Consider the following 25,785-nt stretch of genomic DNA (forward strand, 5'->3'; position numbering starts at 1 on the left):
AAATTTTACACTGAATTAAAGGATGATGTAATCTCTTCCAGATTATGTTTTAAACCACTTTTTGTCCAAATTTAAAAAAGGAAAACAGTCAGATTATCTGTTTTGTTAGTATGTGTTCTTAATAAACAGTTTTGTTTTTTCTGAATATTAGGCAGGACAAATTTTGAAAGGCGCCGATGTTTGAAGGCACTGTGTTTGAACCCTCAGTTGTTTGTCAAAACATGATGTCCTGCTACCAATCTGCATGCTTTACAATAAGGTGTTCACACTAATGAGGTGATTCAAACAAGCACCACCGACAACCATAAACATACATGAAAATCTATTTTTATTTATCTTCATATATTCATCAGTAATAACAACCACAACTTAATTGTCACATAGCTAAACAGTATACAGTGATGACAAAAGTGGGCATTTGTTCAGGAATGTTCATTTAAAAAAATTGCTGTCAACAGCCTAAAATGATTTTCAACCCAACACAAATTAAACATTACAAAACACTAAATATTGAAACAATAGCATTGTGCTTAAAAGTAAAAATCAAAGCTAATTAATTAAGAGAGCATATTTGACATATTAAATAAACTTTGGGTGACTGTATAACAGTGTATCTGATTTTCAGACTAATTTACACAAATCTCATCAAAATGTTATTTAAAAATAAGTACCTCTACAAATACTTTCAGTTGGAAGATTTTACAGACAGAGAGCCAGCATCGTTCTTGTTAGTCAGGGATATTGTCCCCTGCTTTATAGCAACAAACTAAATCTGAAAAAGTGGCTCAGCTTTACAGATATTAAAAAAACAGCCTTTCTGTATGCTTTCATTAAGGATCTATTATGTATCTTTTCCATCACACTTTGTAATGACGTTTTGGCCCTCTAAAGAGTTACAGTTGCTATCAAAGTCTTCAAATTTAGATACTATAGATGCCTGTACAGTGTACTGAGTGGTCAGTGGTGTCGCAATACATTTTACTGCATTATTGACTTATTATATTATTAGTATCTCACAAGGGCAAGTACTTGTCTCTGAACAAGTGAATACAGATATTCAGGAAAAAAATGTGTTCCCCACTTAATTATTAAACTCTACACTGTACATAATATAGTAACATTAAATCTGATGAGCTAATTTCTATTAAGGTGATCAATAAATGTAAAGCTGGAATAAACACATGCAAATCACACCAACGTGTTTGATATAAAATCATAAGTGGCAAAATAACACTGGCTTGAAATGTTCATCTGAGTGGTGTGAAAGGGTAGGATGAGATAAACAACAACAAATGAGGGAAGAGACAGAATGATGAGGGAAAAAAAAACAAGAAGGTCCTACAATCATTTCATTACAGTGAAAGTACAGTGAAAGAGAGTTTCTCTCTCATAAGAGCAGTAAATGTAGGTTTTGTTTCTCCCTTTTTTCCTATAGCCCTTTTGCTTTAATGATTGATTACAGAATCTCAGGAATTGGGCTCATGAGCCTGACAGACGTTTGTGAACTTTATAAATAAATGAAATAAAAAGAAAAATGATAATTGAGAAGAAAAACAGAGAGGGAGGGGTGTCTCTGCTTTACAGGTTGCTGAACAGCTCACTTCTCTTGCTCCAGTCCATAGGGGGCGCTCTCTTGTTGGAGCGTTTCTGGTGAGCGCGCTCCTTAGCCTGCTGCAGGGACATGTTCAGATCCAGATCCAAACTGGCATCTCCACTCAAACGCTTCTCCTCTGGTTTCTCCTGTTACACAAATTAGCAGCATCTGTCATACTGGGACTTTCACAGCAGAACTCTGCATGTTTAATGTTACTAGCGTTGATGCATTTTAATATCATGATTTCTACCAAATATTTTTGCAGACTCCCCTAAGATTCCTGTAAATCTGACATAAGCCGTTTTGTTTTGACTGTTTTGTTCTGTTCTGCTTCTTTTACAAATTATGCCAAAAGGCTCCTTACACAGTGTTGTAATTGTTAATCAAACAGAAAACGCAGTATTTTCCAAAAAGTAAACTTACAATTTACTTTGTTTTATGTATTTTAAACTGCTGTTTTAAAACTATTTTAAGCTCACAGAAGTCAGACATTGTAGTTAACTGTGAAATCTTGAAGTGAAATAAGGAAATAAAAAACAGAAATAAACAAAATAGAATTAAAAACCTCAAACAAACGTCATGGCAACGGGGACATCGATATAGTACACACTAACTATCAAATCTTAAAAATCGAGCTAAAACTGATGTCAAGATCACAGCACACAAGTGTAGACGATACGGTACTGTGCAAACCTTTTCTGAGGAAATGAGAAGTCATTTAGTAAACATTTACTTTTTTAACAAAAAAAAATCTAATCATGTTTTACTGCATTTAAGGTATAACCATTCTAATGTTATATAGTGTTTTTAGAATTTGAGTGAACAGTATAATCTTTGAAATATTTACATGAATTTCAGAATTTCTTAGTATTTGGTTTTTCTGCTTTTTGCTTTAATGACGGTGTGCAAGTTAAACAATGCCTGCACGCTGATCAAAGCTGGGCCTATACTAAACAATTTTAAGCCCAATTTCAACCCAGATTTGCCCCTTCTGACATTTTCACATTGACATTTTGGTATTTATTTGGTATTTTGGTATGAAGATATGTAAAGTACTTTATGATAAATCTTGTTTTTCTACTTGCAAAATCCCATAAAATTAAAATTGGATATCACACCTCTTGCTGGAATTATCTACAAGATTTCAAATGGAGTCTGTTTGTTAAATGGTCCAAGCTATAGTAAAAGCAAGAAAATGACAGGATCAGGAATGACTATACAGTGATGTCGCATGCCAAGCGCCACATACTGTCATGTACCACTGTCATTTAGAACATGCCACTGTAATAACTGTCACATACCACTTATTATTAGTCAGATGCCACTGTCACAATACAGTGCATAAAAGACTAACTCTGTCCTGTGTGTGCTACAAGCACAAACAGTGCGGTGCTCTCAGTTTTTGAAATCTGTTAGGATTTTAAAAATCATGTAGTTTAGATCCAGCTTAACTTAATCAAGCAGACCTCTAAAAAAATAGATTAAAACTGCTTGAGTGTCATCTGAACATTGGCTTCAATAAAAGGAAGAAGACTCAAAATAAACCTGAACTTTTTGTACAAAGGCATTAACATGGTCTGTTTCCCAAATTTGCTTAAATTTGAATAGTGACCTAGGCAGAGTGCGGAATTTTTTGGTCACACTTCATTTGGATGGTCCTCTACAGATATTTAAATCATTAACAAACTTTCTGGTGATGTTCAGTTGATTATCAATAACATTATGGTTAGAGTTAGGGTTAGGAGTAGATGTAGGTTTTGCCTTGAGGTCAAGGTTAGGGTTAGGTTTAGGGTCGGGGATAGATTTAATAAAGTCTTTCACACTGAACTTTAAGTTCAGCTGAATTTAATGGATATTTAGTTGAATGTTACTTAAAGACACAAAGCATCTATATTGGACCATCCAAGTAACACTCAACTTCATGTTTAGTTGCATTTAATGACTATTTAGTTGAATGTTACTTAAATATATACTGAACATTTACAAAGGATCTACAGTGGACCATCCAAAAAAAGTGTTACCAATTTTTTTAACCAATTTCCTCCCCAATGTAGTCACTGACAATTTCAGTCGCTAGCTAGGTCTCCCCCTATGACACAGTGCTAGGAAGGTGGAATGATGAAGGCTAGCACATGCTTTCTCCAAGACAAGAGGAGCATCACCGCTTTTTGTTAAACTGCCTCTAACACATCACTGGACAGCGCAACACACCTGGAGGACAACACTTACTGACAATACGTTTGCATTGGCTAGGATCTGTCTGAGTGACTGGGGGAGAGGGTGGCCATCCTACCCAGAGGGTGGACTCACAGCCAAGGATGGCTGTGGCATCACCAGGCACTGAACTTGCGATCTCCCAATGATGCCTTTAATTGCAAATTTTATTTTAATTCAAAAATGTCTGTCTATTTCCAGTTGAAGTGGAAAAAAAAACAGAAAAGAAACCTTTTTCAATGTGGTCTCAGACTTACTGACCCTTCTGTACATATTCATATCTCATCATCTTACAGTTAGGAGCCACAAGAGGGAGCACACCAGTTACAAAAGAAACACTATGCAGTACAAGAGATTGTGTGTGTGTTTAGACAGACCTCAGGGGGTGGACTGCTGACCGTAGCAGCAGGGATGGACGCGGTGGAGGAAGTGCTGGACGTAGAAGGGCTCGCTGATATTTTGGGTTTGGCTTCCTGAGCTTCCTCCTCCTTCACCTGAGCAATAAACAGTCAAAACAGGCTTCAGACTGATATCAGCGCTGAGGTTATATCAGCAGATAACGCAGTTTAATATATCGAAAAACAGGATTAAATGATAATTCAACTGATAGCGTCTTTGCCAAGAGTAAGCTCACTGGTCATATCTTGCGTGCAAAGTACTCAAGTGATCGATCATGAGTGTTGTCTTGTGTCATAGGAACAACTACATTTTCTTCATCTCTGTCCACAACAGAGCGACCCCTGAGATGAACCCTGAGATGTTCATTGTGCTGCTTTTGAAATAAGAAAATATAAAGCTAACTAACTGCATAATATTAAAACGTTAAGGTAGTACAACCTTTTGCATTTTCTATTTAGGACAATTTCCCAGATGTGGATTTAGTCTTAGACTGAACTGCAGGTGCCAACAGTGAATCAATGAAAAAATGAAAAATCTTTGCAATTCAGTTTTAATATCAATCTGGGTCTTCAAAAATAGTCCTAAGAGAGCAATACATAATGCTGTCTGCTCAACCAACCATGTGTAGTTGTTGTGCAACCCCACCCAGATGTGTCTTCTTTTAAACACAATCTAGTGGTTTTCCGCTTCACTCTTCAACACTTGACCACAGCTGGTCCGGGGCAGAGCTTTTTTAAAGCTGTTGAAAGCACAACCTGAGCTTTGGTGACAAATAATGGTCACTTACACTTGTTTCACATATTTAACTGACTTCTAACTCTTGATCTCTGAATGGTGTTTGACCTTAAAATCCTACCCCTGCATCTTTTATAATTACAACTTAATTATCATACTTAATTATCAGTCTTACTATTAAAAATCTAATTAACACAAATATCACTACACCTTTTACTGGACTCAAATGGACTCAAAATTGGTGTAAGCAGCAAACTGTAGGACAACTGGCAGGAACTGGAAGAGGTTATGAAGCTGACTGTGAGTCAGCATTAATCCTAACAGAAGTTCTTTGACTAACCACCACCATCTTCAAGATTTGATCTCAAGCATGCTAACTAGACTGTCTTTTCACTGACTGACGTCACTGCCAAAGAGATGTTCCTACAAAAACAAGTTCAGATGCACAATGGCACATTCACTCAGCTGAGGATAAGCTCATTGTTTAATAGCCGTGCGTATGCCGTGTCTTCTTTCAGTATAGATAAGATTACTCACTTATTACTATTATTATGAGGAGTCTCAAAACCATTTGGAAGAGCAGGGCTATGCCATACATTGTTTTTTAAATGTTATCATGATATCAGGCTTTGCAGTACTGATATTACAAATTCCCACTGTATGCAAACAAACACTCCAATCAATCACAATGTATTCTTAGTATGTTAACCTAGAGTTATATGCAAATCTTTCTGTGGGTGTTTTGATGAATCAAGGTGTTCATGCAATCTAATAAAAACACAAGCTGATATTCAAACATTAGATTACGGATTCATCAATGACTTTAATATCTTGCACTTGCAATTTGTAGCAATGTAAGTGTAATATTGCACTATTAAAAAACGGCTGTAAATTTACAGCAAATAGTCCTGCAGCAATGTAATTCTGGGAGGTGCAGGTCAAGCTTCTAGTCAAAGAGGTTTAAATGTCAGATTTTATAGTAAATAGATGTCATTTGCAGAGCATATTGAGAAAATGACTCATAATTTAAAGTACAGGAGGGTTGGCTTCCCAGCATCTATTGCAGTTTGGTACATTTTGATTACTTAGCTTTTATTTCATCTACAGTTTCTTTCGCATGAGGGTTTTATTTTTGCTTAATACGTTACTCTTGCCCCAAAAAAATATTAAAATTCATTTTATGCGTTTCATTTTTCCAACCATAATGGTGTTTTGGTTAACTAGTTCATCCCGAAGTGACATATTAAAACAGACATTCAGTTGCTGCCAGTTTGTCCGTGTTAAAGACTAGCATAACATGTATATAACTCTTACAGTGTCTTGTGCAAGAGTGAGACTGCAACACATTATAAAGGTGTGGTACTTAATAGCATGATCATACTGTTGGCTTTAAAAAGCTATAATTAAATATGACAAAATTAGCATAAACAATGTGTAATAATTCCTTACAACATTTATTAACAGTAAGGTTGTTGGACATTTACAGGATGGGAACTCTGCTGCCAGTATTTTAACATAGATTCTGTACTTAGCAATTGCAGTAGTGTCCCTGTAACATTACAACAAACAGCCAGGAACCCTGATGCCAGTTGTTGACTGTAAAATCTACACCATACAGTGTAGTGTTTTGTTCATACTAAGCAACCTTACTGGAGTGGCATCGTTAGTTGTACAAAGTACAGATATCTCTACTACAGATACAAAACCCAGACCCATCTCCTCATTCCCAGTGCAGCTTTATCTGCCTAAGAAGCCTCCACTAATATAAAGGAGCAAGCGCAGATTCTCCTTCTGTCTCTGTCTCACCCCTTTCATCTCTGCTCCTCAGTGTAATCTGACTGTGGTTGATAGAGAAATGTTGTGTGAGAGAAAGCAGAACCTCATGGGGGGTCCGTGGTGCACCGCTGCTTTCTCTTCAGTTTAACCCAGCCTGTCTTATCCTTAATGTTACACATTTTGGCCATCTAAGTCAACAACGAACTTACAGTGAAACGTTAAAAAATGGATACTAACAGCCTTTCAACGTGTTTGATTCGAAAAGGAATGCCAAAGCAGTTGGTTCAGGTTTAAAACCCGCTGTAAAGGCACAAAAGGACTTTAATGACTGGTTTCTAGGATGGAGATTAAGCTGAGTGCTGGTCTGATTCTCTACAGAAAATCACTTTTAACAGTGTAATTTAATCCAAGACTTAGTTAGTGTGCAGAAAAGAGTTTCTCAGCCCCAGTCTTGGAGATCTACTGCACTGTATATTCCTTAAGAGTTTTGAGGGGTTTGATAATTACCCTGTGAGTTACATGTAAACAAACAAAAATGTGTGGTGCTGTGCTTGTTGTTGGGGATGTAAGTAATAATGTTCATTAAAAATCTGAAAAAGGGCCTAAAAGAAAAAAATCTTACCTCTACCTCTGCACTCTCTCCACTGGCAGCAGGTTCAGGCAGTGGGCCTAAGAACAGAAAGAGGAAAGAGGTTATCCAATAAGACGCCTGTCATGTCACTCTTGCTCTCACACAAGTACATCACGAACAAACATTCATTTTAGATGCGGTCAAATATTCTTCTGAGGTATCTTGTAGTTATAAATGTGTAAACCTCGAAATGTTCATTCTGCACTAGGAACAAGTGACAATATAGTCAATAGTGAGGAAGGAAGTGCTGGTGAATAAATGAGTGACTTCTTCCAAGTTAAACATTCAGTATCTGTATGACAATGCAAAAACAGACAACTATTAACTAAAAGGTCAATAAGCAAAGTCCAAAATTATGGACTCTGTATTAACAGCTGGTCACTTGTGATGTTGCCTCATCTCAAGGAATGATTGATGTCGTAGGAGAACTTGGTTTGGTGGATGACTGAAAATGCTGAAAAGCTACAAAACTGGGCTGGAGATAGTAATTTTAGTGATGGCCAGGTTGCTGGCGTGAGCATCTGCCACGCCTGATATATTCAGGATTTGTCTATTCTCCTGTCCGACCCCGTGCTGTTGCTATGGTCATGGTTGCCAGGACTACCAGCTGGAAGAACTCTGTTGACTTTGACTAATACTCTCATGTCAAGATAGAGGCTGTGAAGGCTGCGAGTTAATGTTTAAACAGTTGCCTGATCATACTCGCTGTGTGTGTGTGTCTGTGTGTGTTGGTCAGAGTGTGGGCACTCAAACCCATGAACAGAACTGAGTTTTAAAGCTATAGTTTGGCAAGAAGTTGCAGTTCATGAGCCAAGACATGGTTAGCGTCCGAAGTCTTCCTTAGTTTTGCACTGAAGGCTAGTTTGGCATTGAAGGCTAATGTAGCTAGCAAGTAATGGATGCTTATATCCAACCAATTAGCATCATGCTTGCCTAAGATTCAGATGCTCTGCCCACTACAGAATGCTAAGTTACTATTTAACTACTGGGTTTTTGTCATTTTCATTCTGATTGGCATTTAAGCTTTGACACAAATGATTATCGTCTTCGGAATTACAGTGATAAAACAATATCATCGTGATACAAATTCAGTTCTCAAGTACCACACATGAACTTTACAGATGCTTACTCTACAGCTTGCATTTTAGCTTTTCATTTGCTTGCACCCCAGCAGGCTTAGGCTGACTGAAAATCTGTGTGTAGTCAATTAGTTTGTTTGGTTGGCTTTTAAAGCTTTTAATTAAGTGCAATCTTTTCTACTGCTCATTTTTGAACTAACCATAGATTACAATAATTATACAACCGGAAAGATCACCTGTCAAGAGAACATTCTGAAAGAGAATGTGAAAGAGGACAAAATTGTAACAAAATGCAAACTATTGGCATGTAGTACAATTATCGTAATATTCAAAAATATCAATTATTGCCCCAAGGCTATTGGCTAGCCACACTGCCATGTGCACATAGTTCCACTCAGTGGGTCTTCTCAGTCGAGGAAACACACTTTTCCAAGCAGTTGTCTGCTTTGCATTAAAGTGAGTCCTTTGGAGATTTTTAAAAGTTGACTGCTTTGAAGCTCTTAAGCAAGATCTTCTATATTTGCCAACAGGCATCCCAGTTTATCTCACGAGGGTGTGTACATGCTGTAACCCCAACCCCATCGTCTCTACATCAGACGAATAACCCTTTCCCGTCAAAGTATATGGTTCTTGGCCAGGGTAAGCTCTGAAACACCAGGATCTCTGTTGATAGACAGAAGTCTTGCTTATTATACTGGTATTGTGCAAACAGCATGCCTCAATCATCACACCCCCTCATCAAACCACAACAAATTAATAAGTAATTTCAAATAGGCTTGCTTATTTTATTTCTGACACTGCATGGAATACTGATATCCAAAAATGCACAAGAGTACTTCACATAGCTAAAAACCATTAGCAGCCAACTTGAAGCTTGAATTTTCTTTTTGTCTATTTTTATAGATAACGGTAGTTATCTACTTTAACTTTGCAGTAGCTGTGCCAAACTGAAAAAGCTTCTGGACAGCAAACAGGCTTTGGCTAATTGACTACATACGGAGTAATGTTTTGGCCAAATTGTCACTTTAAGGTTCACAAAGGTCGAAGAATGTCTTCTCTCCCAAATTAAATGGAGGAATTATACACCGAAATGAATGTTCATTATGTGTTCATGCATTATGTTTATTGGCAATACAGTGTTTAATTGGCTCTGACTCACCTGTGAGGTGTTCCTCAGTGGGGAGAACCCCGCAGCTGCTGAAGAATGCATCTGCGTCGGGGTCAACCACCAGCAGCCGGAGCTCATCTCCTCCTGCCTTGATTGCAGCCACCACCTCCGAGTGCTGCATGCTCTGCACAGACACGCCATTCACCTGCCAAACAGCACAGAGAGCCAGCCAGATCAGTCAGGGCTGTGAGAAATACAGAAGCATGTCATTTTGTCTGTACTGAATACAGAATGTGTCAGCAAAGAGGTCAGGAAGTTCAGCATAACAGAGCTGGCAGGTCCACAACATGACTCCAGTTCATTGTTAATATGACATTTCCCACATAACTGCTTGAAGGCATACACAAAGAGCTCGAAGGCATAAATAAAGAGCATCAGCAAAGGAAAAAAAAAAAACAGAGAGCTCTCTGCAGGTGGATGGGGGTGGTATGTCGAGTACTACACAAAGCTGGATTTCCCAGTTGGTCAGAAATTAAGCCAAAAGTCAAGGCGTTCCTACTGGTGATGATATCCTCATGCTAAAGCTTAGATTTTGCTATGTTAACTACAATGATGTTTTGTGTACAAGTTCTGCCTATATTGCTCTAATAACAGTGGACAAATGATAACAGTCTCTGGACCTCAACAAATTTATTATGCTCAGAAACATACAATTCCCTGTAAATTAGAAGTGTTTGTTGATTACAGTCCTCTGAACCAATGAATCTGTTAAACATTTAATATCAGCTGATTTTATTGGTGAAATGATTTATCGGTTGGTGTAGAGACACCTGGGGAAACACTGGGGGTCTGTGTCAGTGCTTGCGAGGCTGAGGAATGTGTGTAGGAGAGCCAGGGCAGGAGTGGGCTTTAAGGAATGCTTATCCCAGCCTCCCATTCTGCAGGCAATTAAAGAACAGCAGGCAAACAACAGCCCCCTTCTGTGTCTCCTAGTCAACACAGGAGATATCCCTACTCTTCTCACAGCTCACAAATACAAATACACATAGAAACACAAATACTTTCTTATACACCAACACAGGAAACAATGGCTCCAGAAAGGTGAGAATGTGCTGGCAAAGTATGCAGTATGTTCAGTTTCATGTTCTAGTGTGGGAAAACCCCCATTTATGGCATTTAAATGTCTGAATACTCTGAGTATTGATGGCCAGAAGCAAAGCAGAGCTTTGCTGGAAGCAGAAGAGAAAACGTAATCCATACTATGAAAGCTTGCTTTGCCTTTAATGACTGCCAACATTTAAATTCTGCTCAGCCTCAATGCTATTCCAGCCTAGTGGGGCAGAGAAGTGCCTTTAAAATGTAAATCCCTTCTGTGAGAGGCTGTAGAACAGCCTGACACTACAAAGCACAACAGGAACTCATCAAAGTGCTCAACAAATAAACTATTCAAGATCTTTGGTTGAACAGGCTAGACCATTACTCATCCCAACATGAAATGAAACCTCCTTCAGATTAGAGAAGGTACACTGTAAAACAGAAAGTGCTGAGACAACTCAAAATTTCAAAGTAACATGATGCACTAAATTTTTGAGTTGTCTCAACAGCAGATTTTGCAGTCACCCTTACTAAGGTTAATTTGTTTATCTTAGCTAGACTTATTTGTTCATCTAACATTAGGCTGCCAATAAAACAACATTTTTTAAAAGGGAAAACAGCCGCTTTATATTTTATAATATTTTATAATAATATAATACTTTATATTTATGTCTCCTGGAAGACACCAACATCCAGATTGACTTACAGCCTAACTATGTTACCGAGGTACGTAACACAGCATTAGGAGTCTTATCTAAGGAGAACTGAACTTCAGTCTGCTGGGTGGAGGGCAACAGTGTTACCCACTACAACATTCCAACTTTTAGCTAAAGGCAAGAACTTACTTATTAATATCTGTTGAGACGAGGAGTGTGTGATTGTAAAAACATCACCATCTAGTTTTTTTGCTTGCAGTTTGTATAGCACAGCAGGTAACACCTCTTCCCTCCACACAGCAGACTGGGGTTTGATTCACTGCCCAGGCAAGAACATCATGCTGTACCAATAAGCGTCTGTGAGTAAGACTCCTAATGCTACATTAGCTTTCCTCTCTAACATGATTAGACTGGAAGCCATTCTGGATAAGAGTGTCTGCCAAATGCTGTAATATAGGCTTTTATGTTTTTTCTGAAGAATTCTGATTTAATTGCCAGCCTAATGTTGGACAAACAAATCTAAGTAGATTAAACAAATGAACATTAGTAAGGATTCCTACAAAAGTTGATGAGAAAATGGAAAAATCGAAATGCATCATATTGCCTTAAAATTTTAGGTTCTCTCAACAGTTTTTTTTTTAATGTGTAACTGCGCTGTAGCCAGGCAGAGCGGTAGATCAGTGAGTCAGAGCTGCACAGAGGAGGCAGAAGGCACAAATCCAGGGTGGGACAGTACCAGACGGCTATAGTCTCTTCAAATCTCCATGAACCTGAACACTGGCACAATGCCCTTAAGAAAAATCTCTGAAGTTTCTGACTACGTCTGAGTCCACTGCACCCTGCGCCTCCTAATCCCTACTCCAGTTCTGTACTCCTGAAAAACTGTTCACCAGCCATATGGCAACAGCTTTAAAAGGCCTATTATATATGTTCTCATTGATTTTATTTTCCCCCTATTATATATAATTATAACATTTACATAACATGATCATTTTCAAACCTCTTTTCATCTGTTGACAAAATGCAAAATGCAATACACATCAAATTCTCACTTTGTTTTTTCTTAATGAAATGAAATGTTCCACATACAAATAATACTTACGAATGATCACATTACCGCGTTTGTTAAACAAGTGTTTCTTTGCAAATGTGAAATGTGTCCTGTTTTTCTAAAAAAAACGCAGCAGTGTGCCAAAATAAAAGCCCTCTTAACAAAGTGTGAGTGCGTCAGAATAGAAGTGCTGGACCCGAGCATCACTAGTCTACACAGTACATCCAGCTCTTTTATTTAAAAAAGCAAGTAAACATCTGCTTCCCATGATATAGACCCTTTAAATGTGTAAAAAGAGAACAGACAGCCTTGATTAGAGCTCTTGTGGGCACAGTCTTACAGCATGGTACACACTGAGTTTTCTCTCTCTGCCTTACTGAACTGCCGAGCTGCCCTAGTGCCATCTGAACTCTGTAACTCCATCCAGGAGACAATAAGTGGATTAAGCCCGACCACGTTTCACCACACACACTGTGGGAAGGCTGGAAAACAAAATCAGCGCTCTCTGACCCTTGGAGATGTGTGCTCTAATCTCTGTACTTCAAAAGAGCCAATAATTACACTGACCACTCCTGCTCTGATGGGTAATGGGATTAACTCATGAACACTGTTTTAATACTTCAGTAGGCTGGGTTGGATATACTGAAAGTTGAGCTTTTACTGTTTAATGTGCCATGAATGCAATGTTCTAACAAAGCTGAAAACTGGTACTTCTCAAGTTCCAAGAGAAAAGAATCGACGTACTCAACGTACCTAAAACCCTTTAGACTGCTAGCCTCAAATCTTATTTTCAGCAGAATCACAATTATCTAACCCAGAGCGTGTGGGCTGGTTAGAATCCAGGAGGGTGCACACACCTGAGCTTTTTCAGAGCTGTATGAAGGAGATAGAGGTACTGTACCTGCACCACTTTATCTTGGGGTCGAAGTCCAGATTTCTCGGCAGGGGAGTCCTCGTCCACTGCCCTGATATACTGGCCCGGTTTGGACTTTTCGCTGTGGAGGTTGAAGCCATAGCCTGTGGCTCCCTTCTTCATGTGGCAGAGACGGGGACGAAGCTCATTCTTCGAGTCCTTCAACAGAAATGAAAAATATGTGAGACATGTAAAAAATGCATTGAGTCATGATTAAGGAGCGATAGATGACAATGGGAAATGGAAAGTATGACACGGACAGCGTGTCACATTTCAGTTGAGAATAGGCTGTGAACTGTAAATAGTGAAAGCTCATGTAATAAAAAGTCTCTTACACAAAAAGATCACCCATATGCCTCACTCTTTGCACTTACTGAAGAAGTAGAGATCAGCTAAAGCAATGCCAGCACAATAAACATCACTGATATTAGAATTTTACACTGAAAATTCCAGCACTGTTAAACAGAAATGATTAAGAGACATTAAAATGCAGAAAGAAAACGTTATACCATTAAATCGATGGAAATTCAGCAGGTCACCTTCTGTCTTTGTGTACTGCTTACAAGAGATCTGATGAGAACTGATGATGCCTTGTCACTTCTACTTCCTTTTTCATTGCATTGCATGATAATATATGAGCACAGTTTTACACAACCCAGCAAAGCTGTCCAAACAAAATATACTACACTGGACGGAAGATATCAACTTTTTCTTCTAACGGCAAACAATATTTGTGTTTGTGTCTAAAAAAAACGATACCAAATTCATAATGAATAATTCATAAGGCTACATGACACCTACATAAGCCCTTCATGACAACTACCATAAACCTACCTATTAATAAAGGCTTATTCCAGCAAGTGTCAGCTGTCTTTTTATGGACACTTTATTCTTATTCTATATATATATATATATATATATATATATATATATTTACACTGTTACACTTTATTTGTTCTATAATTTTTATCTTGTAGTCTATATGTGTGCTTATACTTTCATACTTTATAGTCTTATCTTTAATTAAGCATCTACAGGCTCCAAAAGACAACTCATCGTCCTTGTACAGTGACAATAAAGATATCCTGTATCTTGTATCTCTTGTTGTTTTTTTCCAATTATGATGTAATTTCACTTTAGCAAGCTTTATATATATATATACATACACACACACACACATATTATATATATATATATATAAAAAAGGCGCTGTGAGAGACTAGCAACACTGATCACGCTGATACAATTATGACTTCACATTACACTGGTGTTTTTAGCACTTATACCAAAGTTTAACCTTATAACCTTATCAGGACGACACAGTGGATCTGGTCTAAGCAGGCCTCTTTATATGTAAAAGTGATAGTGGACTTGGACAACAGGGTTAGTGTTAGCATCAGTGTAAAGGCTTAACCAAGATTACCAATCTCCACTCTCCTTCATGGGGAGCACTCACACTCTGAAATGACAAATGGAACTGCTGTAAATGTAAAGCATAGCACAGGGAGTGTTCTACAGTGGCTAAAAGTGTCACTGATCAAACCACGTCATTATAACTAGCTGTAGTTGCTCTAGAAACTAAACACTCTTACAGTGAGGATGTGGAGGAAGTGAGAGGCCACTTTGTGCACCAGTGTTTACAACAGCCTAATCCAGCAGAGGCCATATGCTGTGGTAAGAGCTTAATCCCATAGCCACAGAGCATTAGGTTACTGCTGGGGAGGAGCTGGGTGTGCTGATAGAAGGTAGTCTGACACCAGCTAGGCTTTGGCCAAAGCATGTATCCCACAAACTAATGCATGTAATATTACATCATAGTAATATTTGAATACCATCATCGAAGTTGAACACAAAGGCAGATGCGGTTGTTTTGGGAAATGCCTCACTGCCTCTGGCAAATGATTTCACAATTGACACCACAAATGCTTTTGAGGAACTCAGAAACGCTTATCAGAAGAAATAATAATTCCGATCTAAAGAATAACAGACACAGACTGCCTTTAGATGAACACAGAACTAGCTTCATACAAGACGTATTGAATTCAGGCTGACCTAATCTATGCGCTTTTGCTGCTTATATAAAATATATCATCTTCATCACCTAAAAAGTTCAATCTTGTCAGAAATAAACTTTCAGAACTCAGGAGTTATTACTTTTGTTATACTATTCACGTGTAATTACAGCTGTATTCAAAGTTTGGGTACCTCTGATCAAAAAGTTAAAATATGTTTTATTCATTTTCTAAGTGAAAATAACTCAAACTTTTTGTCTTGTATATGACTTTACATGTCCTCACTTTCAACAGAATTTCTCCACATGCGTTAATGAATTATGAGTGTGAATGAGTGTGGCAATTACATATGTATGAGTTTTGTATTTAGAGGTTCTAGACTGCATTTTTTCCTGCTTGTTCTGATATCAAGATATGCCAAAAACATCAAAACTGCAAGGGATGGTTCTTCTTTCTGCAAATCACAACTGTGCTCACAGAAAATAACTTACTCTACTTACAAACACTAGGTATTGATTGAAGTTTTACAGTCCGCACTTCCACGAGATTTTCCTTGCTTGTATCAATTAGTTAATTAATGATTTATGAGTGAGAAATAACGGTCATAAAATTCCACCACATTTTTGTTATTGCTCGTAGGAAGTGCGACTTCTAAGGGTTAAAGAAAGACAAAAACTGGGCAGAAGTTGCTGCAGATGTCAGGCAACCATTCACTCTCAGAGTAAGTAAGAAAGGAACTATTGCACTCTTACCACAATAAATGCACTGATAGTCCACACCGCATCCAGGCAATGATAAGATTACACTGCCCTCTGAGATAAAGCCCAGCACCCTTATCGCTCCTGCTTGATTGTGATATGCTTTTAAAGAAAGACATTCACATGCAGCCCCACCCTGACAACATTGTTTTCACTAAAAGGACACAAAAATTAGACTCCTTTTTGATGCCACATATTGATTATGTTTTTAGGTGGTGAGCTGTGTGGTAGAAATGCAGCATATATCATAAAACAGCTTTCAGCTTTCCACTCCTTGGGTTATTCCATGATGAAACACAATGGATGGACATGGGTGTAGTGGGCTGATAAATCAAACACGTGTCTCTTCAGGTATGCTTGAGAAAGAGGGGCAGCACCGGAGTGAATGAGTGCCTAAGGGAGTGGAAGACTGCTGACTGTAGTAGCATGCAAACCATAAACACAGTCAGGGTATAATATGATCGCTAACAAGACAGAAAAAAGGAAAAAAGACACTGCAGCTATTAAACACCCTGTAAAAACGTAACTTGAGTAATCACCAGAACTGCACAGTATATCGTTTGTTAATTGTTATTATAATGATCATCACTGCAGTACTGATATCACAGACGCCACCTTACAAAGCTTGGATCAATCAAAGTGATCATGTGATCAAACAAATATGCCTATTTTTGGTCAGTGTCTTAATATTAATATTAATCTTAATACAATAAAGACACAAAAACCAGGAAATAGTAAAAGTATTATGTGAAATATTATTCCAGTCGGAATTACTGGCCTTCTACCAAACAGGGCTGTATGGACCACGCCCTTACTCATCACAACACTAACGTGGACTTAACAAGAACATTTAGTAATTATGATGAGATTATGGCTCCAACACCACAATGTACTATACTTTATATACAACACTAATGAACCCACAACTAATAGAGATGTACTTCTTTGATATGTTATTTATTATAGTAGTATGCAGTCTTGGACGTAGCCAGTGATTGTGGTTCCAACTATACATTTTCCAACTCACAATTTCACTAAAGTCCCATTTAAAAACAAAAGCAGTGTTTAAAGTTGAATTTTAGACATAAATTCATACATAGGCATTATCTCTGAAATGTTTAAGCATATGCTTTTACATCCAAATGTGTTTAAGATAATGAAAAACAATCTAGTGTGTCCAAACGTTCGACTGGTACTGTAAGTGTAAATTTAAATGTTTTAATAAAACTACAATATGGTTATGTTTTCTGGTTTGTGCAGTCCTAGTGACCACAGGTCTGTGCCAGTGAAAAAACAGAGAGCTTAACACAGATCAGTCAGATGTCAATATTAACTTTTTTAGTGGGACAGTTACATCACGTTAGGCTTTAGTTTGCATAGCCTCAGGTTGGACTTTTGCAATCTAAAGGCTGCTTTGCTCTAGTGTGTAAGAGAGGAGGCCTGATTTATAATGGGCTTTAGAGACAGAGAGTCTGATGAGACATTGTCTGTCCTGGGTCTGTGATCCTGCTGTAGAAGCACTGCAGTGAAAAGAAGCGTCACGTGAGAGGATTTCCTCTGTGGTTTTAATCCCAGTTAACCAGCTAGAAGAATAGCCACCCAGAGCAAACAAAACAGGGAAGAGAAACTATAAGAGAACTTTTTGATGTCTTAATCGGTCATCATATCACAAACGGCTTCATACAGATCACTGGAGAACTGGGGAACACTGGTGTAAAAGGTCTGCTTGATGTGTGGGGTCAAGGTTACAGCAGGAATAACTCAGGCTTAGAAATATTTTCAAATGATTCTGTGAAAGTTCTTATCTACATAGGAAATAAAATTCCAAAATAAACTCCAGTGCTCCTGGAATGTGGAACTCCTGGTACTGAAAGAAAAAGAACGGAAGAGAAACCAGGTTTAAAAAAAAAAGTGGCCTTTAAAACCAAAAGGACAAGACATTCTTTAAGAAATAACCATTAAAAAAAGACTTTGCTTATACTCTATCAACACAGTTTTTTATTAGGTTTGGTGAATATGCTGATATGTGGAAGTAAATCTGTGTGCATAGTGATACATGGACTAATATGATTGCAAAGAATGGATTATGTTTCCAAAATTTCTATACAGCAGAATTATTCAAACATACAAAATATACAATAAGGTTTGTTCATGAATTCATTAGAATGAATCATCCTCCATTTTGCAGCAGTTTCTGACCATAATGGTCATTCCTGTCCTCATTGTATCTAACAACGTCCAATCAGGAGCAGAGTAGAGTGGAGCAGACGTTCTCTGATCCCTGTGCTCTCTTTCCCGCCAGCCGAGAACCAGTCTGACCAGCGCTACAGTGTATGACAAAAGCTTCTGAAAATAAGTTTTGTACAGCTGGTAAGAGATAATGTGGCTAAAGGCTTCAAACGAACAACTATTTTCCGCTTATTCATCACTGAAGCACTAAGACCGTTCCGACCTTCCAACTCAGTAATACATTCTTCACCATTCTTAAAAGTAATGGGTGCCAAATGAAACCAGGAAGGGCTGTTTGGAGTAATGCCACAGAACAACCATTTTTGGTTCCCTAAAGAACCTTTCAATGGATGAGTGATTTGAGAATCATGTTACTAAATGTGTGAGTGTGAGGAACCTTTTTGAAATTTAAAGAACCTCCACATAATGTAAAGGTCCTATAGCAATTCCAGTTTTTTTTCTACAACGGTTCATCCAAACCAAGAACCATTTAGGAACCTCTGATGACCAGACAATACAAAATGTTCTGCCGTAGGTTGGGTGCAATTCCATGACCACCAGAGATGACTGAAGTTTTATTTTATTATTATTTTTAAAGTCCTCTCTGGTGAAAATATGGAATTGCACACAATCTGCGGAAGAACATTTGGTAATGTCAGCTGTGCTTCTGACCCCTTCCCCGTGTGGATGAATCTGATGATTGCGAGTACGTTGAAAGAGTATTCAAACAGAACTCAGTTCAGACTTGGTCTTTGGAGGATTTACGTGAATCATCTATTGTCATCATATCTTCAGTATAATGTTTACTTCTGACTTGAGGCCTAAACATTAAGCATAACCTTCTTTTTGAGTCTGTACGTGTGATGTTAACATGTAAAGACATATGATGTGGTTCAAAAACTCCCATGAAATTCGACCCAACATCTCTGACTTTTAAATGTTTATTTCAGGCTTAACAGGATGACTCGCAGCAGCGCACCCACAGCATATTTTTAGCATGTTTTTTGTTTCCTCCTGACCCAGTAATGCTACTCCTTTCAACTTTACCCAAAGAAATCGTACATAGTGCAGTAGTGCATATTTGGCATTATGTGGAGGTTCTTTGAACTTTGTAAGAGCTCATAACACTCAACACACCGCATTTACAAAAATGGTTCTTTGGAGAACCATCCAAAAAAGGTTCTTTAGGGAATCAAAAGTGGTTCTTCTATGACATCACTCCATATAACGCTTTCTGGCACCTTTGTTTTTAAGAGTGACTAACATTTCCCTACTTGGCTAATTTTCTTGGTAACCACAGTGCAAACACAGACATAAAAACACTTTCATAAGAATTCCTCTGAATGAAGCCTTTGGCCACATGCCTGCAGAAAAAGATAAGTCTGTTAGCAACCCAAGGTTTCACCTGACCATTAAAATGATCTCTACCACTTTTCCCTGTCGCTCAGAAACAATATGACCTCTATTTAAATATGACATTACTTGTGCAACTACTTCATACTAGCATAAGTAAGCTAAATAATGTCTAGCTATAGAAACATACAAGCCATTTATACAGAGTTTTAGGGAACAGCCACGTTCAGACAAGGCATAGTCCCCATTCACTATTCAACAGAAACCAAGCTCACAAGTCAATCAGCAGCCATTATCACACGCAACATCCCAAAGGTTAATGACTTTATAGCTCACTTATATTACTCATGATCCTGCCTATGGTTTGCTTAAGAGGAGAGTTAAGTAAGAGAACTGGAGATGGGGTGCAGTAAAAGCAGTTGATCTTTACGCATCACTGTCACAATTTTCATCTAAAAGCAACAAAACACTTCAGCATATCCAACATACTGTTTTCTTTGGTGGCGTCACCAAGCGACACATGCAGGATTATTGAGTTTTGACTGTAAGGAGAATCTGGCGCTTTTATAGGCTCCATGTGGAGGCCTTGAACCGACCACGTGAACTTACAAAGATAATGATCAACCTACAGGGACACACAAAACAGATGTCATAAAAGGCCATTGATCTCTTCAATATGAAGATACATTTCACAAACTGCGCTGCTTCCTTTTGTCCTTTTTCTGTCTTTCAAAACAAAGACTTCTTCAGCAGGAAAACAACAGCATGTAACACAGGAAGTGGTTTATTCAAATGTGCATTCACCTCTCCCTCTCTCACATCTACATGCAACCTTTCACCATCAGCAGCTGTTACATACTCAAACTGACATCTGCACTGCTGTTTAGTTTTGAAATTTACATGTGGCCGCAACATGAACATTAAGAACCTCAATCTAGTCAGTGGCGCTGTCATGAGCATCACTACACAGACACATCAGACCCAGGCATTTGCATGAGCAAATTTATGATCGCAGCCCTTAATGACAAACGAATTTGACAAAAAAGAAAATGTGCAAATCAAGAAAAGAAGCTGCTAGTGGTCTCAGGACAATCACCACAGAGTCCAGACCTCAACATCACTGAATGTGTTTGGGATTACTTAAATTGTGAGAAGCAGAAAATGCAACCAACTTCTAAGACTGAACCTTGGAGGTCTGGAAAAACATCCCTGCAGATTTCTTTGAAAAACTGAATGCAGGATTCCTAAAAAGAATGGAAGCTGTAATAAAGGTAAAGGGTGGACACATTAAAACTCAAAAAATATTTTATGATATTATTTTATGTTATTATGCATTATGACTCTGAAAGAAAAATAACTTGCATTTAATGAATATTTTGACTTGAAATTAAATAAATGAAAGGTGGTTTCTGAGGTCTTTGCACAGCACAGTATGTCTTTAGTGCTAAGGCCACATAACGGAAAACCTCTGCGTCTGACCCATCACACAGTAAATGTGTCAATGGGAGTAGCCACAGACACACAATGCTTCACACTGCTGGATCCAGTGCTAGACGTACAACTGAAAATACATTTTATGGCTTATATAGTGATTAACAGAGATGTAACAATACACATATTTTAAGGTTTAACACAATTTGTAATACAAAGTGAGTCATAATTCCAAAGTGACTCCAGAAATAACTAGCATAAGCCCCTCCCCCCATCCTTACCCATATACTCAGATAGAACGCATTTAGATATATAGTTCTGATCATTGACAATGGTTTAAAAGACAGCAAATGAGATAACAGAGAGAGCAAGCAGCATACTGGCATTACAGGTCTAAATTACAATAAACCATTTCAAACATTCATTCTTTTTCAGATTTTTCGATACTGCAATGAAATCCCCTTAGTGATTATTACAATCTAACAAAAATTCTGTTTACTTAACAGCACACAAATTTCATCAAGTAAACATGACACTCAAAATATCATGAAGGACCATGTGTTTTCTATACTGGCCTTCAACAGCCACTTCAGCATTGTTTTCCAGCTTTATATGAATTACAGTATTGACACAGGAACTGTGCATTCGTTCCACACAGGCTGCACAACATGACTAAGATCACAAGACAGGTGAAGGGAAGGCTTCTCTCAACCTTTGTAACTACATGCACACTATGAGGAATTTCACTGAGGCTACAATAAGCCCCAGCTTTACTAATCAGTCTACATAAGTCTGCATCATGACTCACACTGTTGCAACATGGGGGAGTTTCCAGCACGTTGTTCTCCACGCTTTCTTGGCCTATAATGATACACTTAACATGTAATATGACAACTATCTTGGTACACACTCCATGACGTAATAATTTAACCATATGCTATTATCTACTATAAAGAGAAAGTTTTCTTCAAATAAAGAAATATAAAAGACAAGCAGCAAAGTCTTCGAAGTTGAGGTTGAGGTTTTTCCAGTTGTAATCTCATTTAATGATACAACAAAACATGATGATACAAGTCCTGTTACAACACTACATTATTATAGGTCTATTACTGTCATATTTATTCTGCAAATCCTTCAAAGCTGTCCAGGAGAATGGCTGAAAAACAATCAACCCTCTGTATGAGTAATCCATTCCAAAAACTCATCTCAGTTTGCAAATAACACCCCTCTGGGTTTGGCCATGAACAAAGGGTGCTTAGTCTTAGCCAACTGGACAGCCACTCAGAGGATCTTCCATTCAATGGCACTGCTTCTGAATGATTGGAGAGAGGAAGCGTGAAATGCATGAGTCTGATGGAGACTCTTCCAGAGGGACAGAGGAGTCATTCATGGATGACCAGGGCTTCAAAAACACTCTGATAATTGCTTGGATGAAATGTGATTATAATCCATATTTGCCCAAAGCTTCTAAGCAAAATCTTAACAAAGTGAAAGGCTATTTTAGTCTCCACTCTACTAATGGAAATAATCAGCAGATGGGCTGGGAACATTTTTGGGTCACTATAATACGCCAACAGCAGATCAGTCGTTACTGTTAACATACTGCACTAATGTTTGGTTACTATAAATGAACTACTACGTTCTGCACATTTAGTTAATCTGTGCCAAACTATAATTTAACAGCTTTAATAAAAAAGGAATGTCTACTGAAATGTTAGGATCATCAACAATAAAGGCTCCAGTTTGTGATCCTATGACTACGGCTCCTAAGGTCAATAATTCAGTTCACTCACAGTCTGAACACGTACCTAAACCAACCTGTAAAAGAGTAACCAATACTGTGCATTAAAAAAGTGCAGAGCTGGCACTGACTGAAGCTGTGTCATTTAAAAAACCACCATCAATCTGATCTGGTTGCCACCTAAGACCATTTTTGGACAGGAAATTACAAACTAAACAAGAATTTCTATGTCCTGCGTATATGTGTTCATGCAGTATGTTACTGCACTGCTACAATGGTTTAGGAAAAGCCTAATTAGCCACTTTAAAGGTGCCACAGCTGGGACACATACTGTGTCAATAAGGCTTTAAATTAAAAACAGCTTCTGTGTCATCCTTTTAGTCCCAAATTAAAAGTAATTTTGTCCAATGCTCAGAGATGTGAGGGATTAAACTGAAGGCATTGCTAAACTGAAGATCAGTGGGTACATCGTACATGGTCCTTGCCAAAAAGGCTGCTGGCATTTTCCACACAGTGCACAATTTGTGCAAAACATTTGACCTTTTGCTACGTAATACCACTGCATGAGGAGGCTGAACACTTATCAAACAGAAACAGACATCTTTATGGAGGGCCCAAAGGTGAAATATCATTACTTATATCATTACTTTTATCTTTGTAATCTCTGTTCATTTTTTTTGTCTGCATGTGGCCATTCTCTCTGTGCATGTTCCTCTGGAAGAGAACTGGAGACTGGGGAACATATCAGTGGTTGGTGAACATAATAAACACTTTTTGGCTTTAGCTGCTGAGTAATGTAGCTTATGCAAACAACAGGCCCCATATTGTCACTGCTCAGACTGGCAACAGGTAAAAAAAATGAAAGTAGTAAGTAATATGTAGCGAAACGTCATCTGAATAACAGTAAGCTTTCAAACAACGATAACGACTTGGCTGGACAAGGAGTTCAGCATGAACGTCGACTGACTGCATTAACACATATTTTGACCGGTACTCACTACTTCCACTGAACTTTTGAAAAACTCTTTTATGCTGAAATCTCATTAAACGAATTCAGAATCTCAGATTTCCTTTCAGCAGTGAGCAACAGGATATTGAGTTTAATGTCACAGCTTACACTGAATAACTTTTTGCTCTGTTTACATGAGTTTTCTTCATTTAACATCCTTCAGTAAAGGCCTGAGTGCGCTATGAAGCATTATGACGCCTGTGTGTAGGGGGGTGGTCTAACCTGAGAAGACTTAAAGGGGAACTCTACCAATTTTTCAAAATTGCTGCATAATTCAGTGGTTGAGATGTAAACAGAGTCATTCAGAGCGGTTTGATGTGAAACTGTTCATTGTAGAGAAACGTATCAGATTTATTTACAGTGGTAGTGACATGAACCAGGGCTCACAATGTCCCACCACACAAACGTAAGTATCCAAAATCACCAGTGAATCTACACCTGTCGTTTGAGTTTATATATATGTTACGTTGATGGTAAAACAGAGGTAAATCCAAAGAATAAGTTTTTCTTTGGGGACTATTTTGCCTTACAACACCCTCTCTGCCATGAATGGACTGTAATCGTGTTATTGGCCAAATCCTTATAGCATAACTACAATAAAACAATATCTCAAGCATCACACAGCATATCAATAACCATTACATGAGAAACTCTCGCTGTAAGATGATGCATTTTGCATCAAAACGCTCTGGGTGACTTCGATCACATCTTAATGACTTATGAATTATGTAGAAATTTTGAAAAATTGGAAGTTCTCCTTTAACCCATTCGTCTCCATCAACTAGACCTACATTTAGTATTATTAAGAAACACTCTACAGATTCTGACTGAAGTGATGAAACTTTATAGTTACCGTGGATTAACATATAACAGGACCCACTTAAACTGTCATTCATTTCAAAACATTCATTCATCTCATTTATTTATTCACAGCCAAAATATGAGTCTCTATTGTTTCATTAAAATTCAGTGGTCCCTTGTGACCGTAAGAATGTAATAATATGTATTTAATATGGTAAATGACGTGATAAAAACTCACTTAGCCATATGTTTTGAGTGATTTTAAAATGTTTTAGATTAGAAACGTGGTCCAAAGGAACTGTAAATTGTCCAGTATGGATGGACATTACGTGTCCAGCATTTCGTTAGGTTTACCTTGGAGCTGACACTCAGCCTGTGGGCGGCAGAGTCTCCGTTCGTGTCCGGCGCGGGGCTCTCCTGTCTCGGCGTGCCGTTCTCCAGCTCTGCGCAGGGCTCCGGCTCACCGTCCGCTGAAGGAATACCATCAGTGACGAACTCCTTTTGGCACTTCAGGTTGAGCTTCGCCAGCAGCTCCTGAGTCTCGTCGTCCACCACGACGAGCTCCAGCTTGCCGGTCACAGCTCGGATACGGGAGACGACCTGTTGGTGGCTCTCTCCCTCCACGCTCTCCCCGTTCACGAACGCCACTCTGTCCCCGGCCTGGAGACCCGCGCTATCAGCCGGAGAACCGGGCTCCACCAGCCGGATAAACTGACCCGCCTTCCCCTTCTCCCCATGAAGATGGAAACCGTAGCCATCGCTGCCCTTTTCCAAAACACACAGCCTGGGCCTGAGGTCGCCTGACATGCTGTCTAACTTTCAGGAGTCAGCGTGCAGAACTGCGCTTACACAGATTTACACAACAAAGTCCAGAATTAAAACTTAAACTTGGCCCAGCCAGAAGAGAAAGTGACCTAGAAGCTGTATTAGGTAAGTTTCTTCGAAGTAACTTCACAAGTAAGCTGCTTTCCCTCTGAGGTACACTGACACTCCCTCGTCCCCAAAGTCTTAAGAAGTATCGAGTTTAGTCAAGACCCAGCTCAGCTTAAAAGTGACATGACGTGACCTGACTGACACGTGAACGGACCAATCATTAACCGAGATTCGAAGACGGGGCCCTCTTTCTCAGCCAATAGCCACCCGTTAAAACTATAGCCCGCCTACCGAACTCACATGAGCACTTGAAAAACTGGAATTCAT

General features: G+C 38.5%; 1 protein-coding gene across 1 annotated transcript; it reads right to left on the reverse strand.

The window, feature by feature from the left end:
- Positions 1-307: 307 nt before the first annotated feature.
- On the reverse strand, positions 308-25,628 carry slc9a3r1a (SLC9A3 regulator 1a). The gene is made up of 6 exons (XM_036572450.1): positions 24,940-25,628; positions 13,240-13,410; positions 9,588-9,741; positions 7,341-7,387; positions 4,186-4,302; positions 308-1,740 (listed from the first exon to the last, which is right to left on the reverse strand). Exons 1-6 carry the CDS (start codon positions 25,390-25,392, stop codon positions 1,579-1,581), a joined length of 1,104 nt encoding a protein of 367 aa, XP_036428343.1. The 5' UTR covers positions 25,393-25,628; the 3' UTR covers positions 308-1,578.
- Positions 25,629-25,785: the final 157 nt, after the last annotated feature.

The sequence above is a fragment of the Colossoma macropomum genome, unplaced genomic scaffold, assembly GCF_904425465.1.
Source record: "Colossoma macropomum unplaced genomic scaffold, Colossoma_macropomum, whole genome shotgun sequence".
NCBI lineage: Eukaryota > Metazoa > Chordata > Actinopteri > Characiformes > Serrasalmidae > Colossoma > Colossoma macropomum.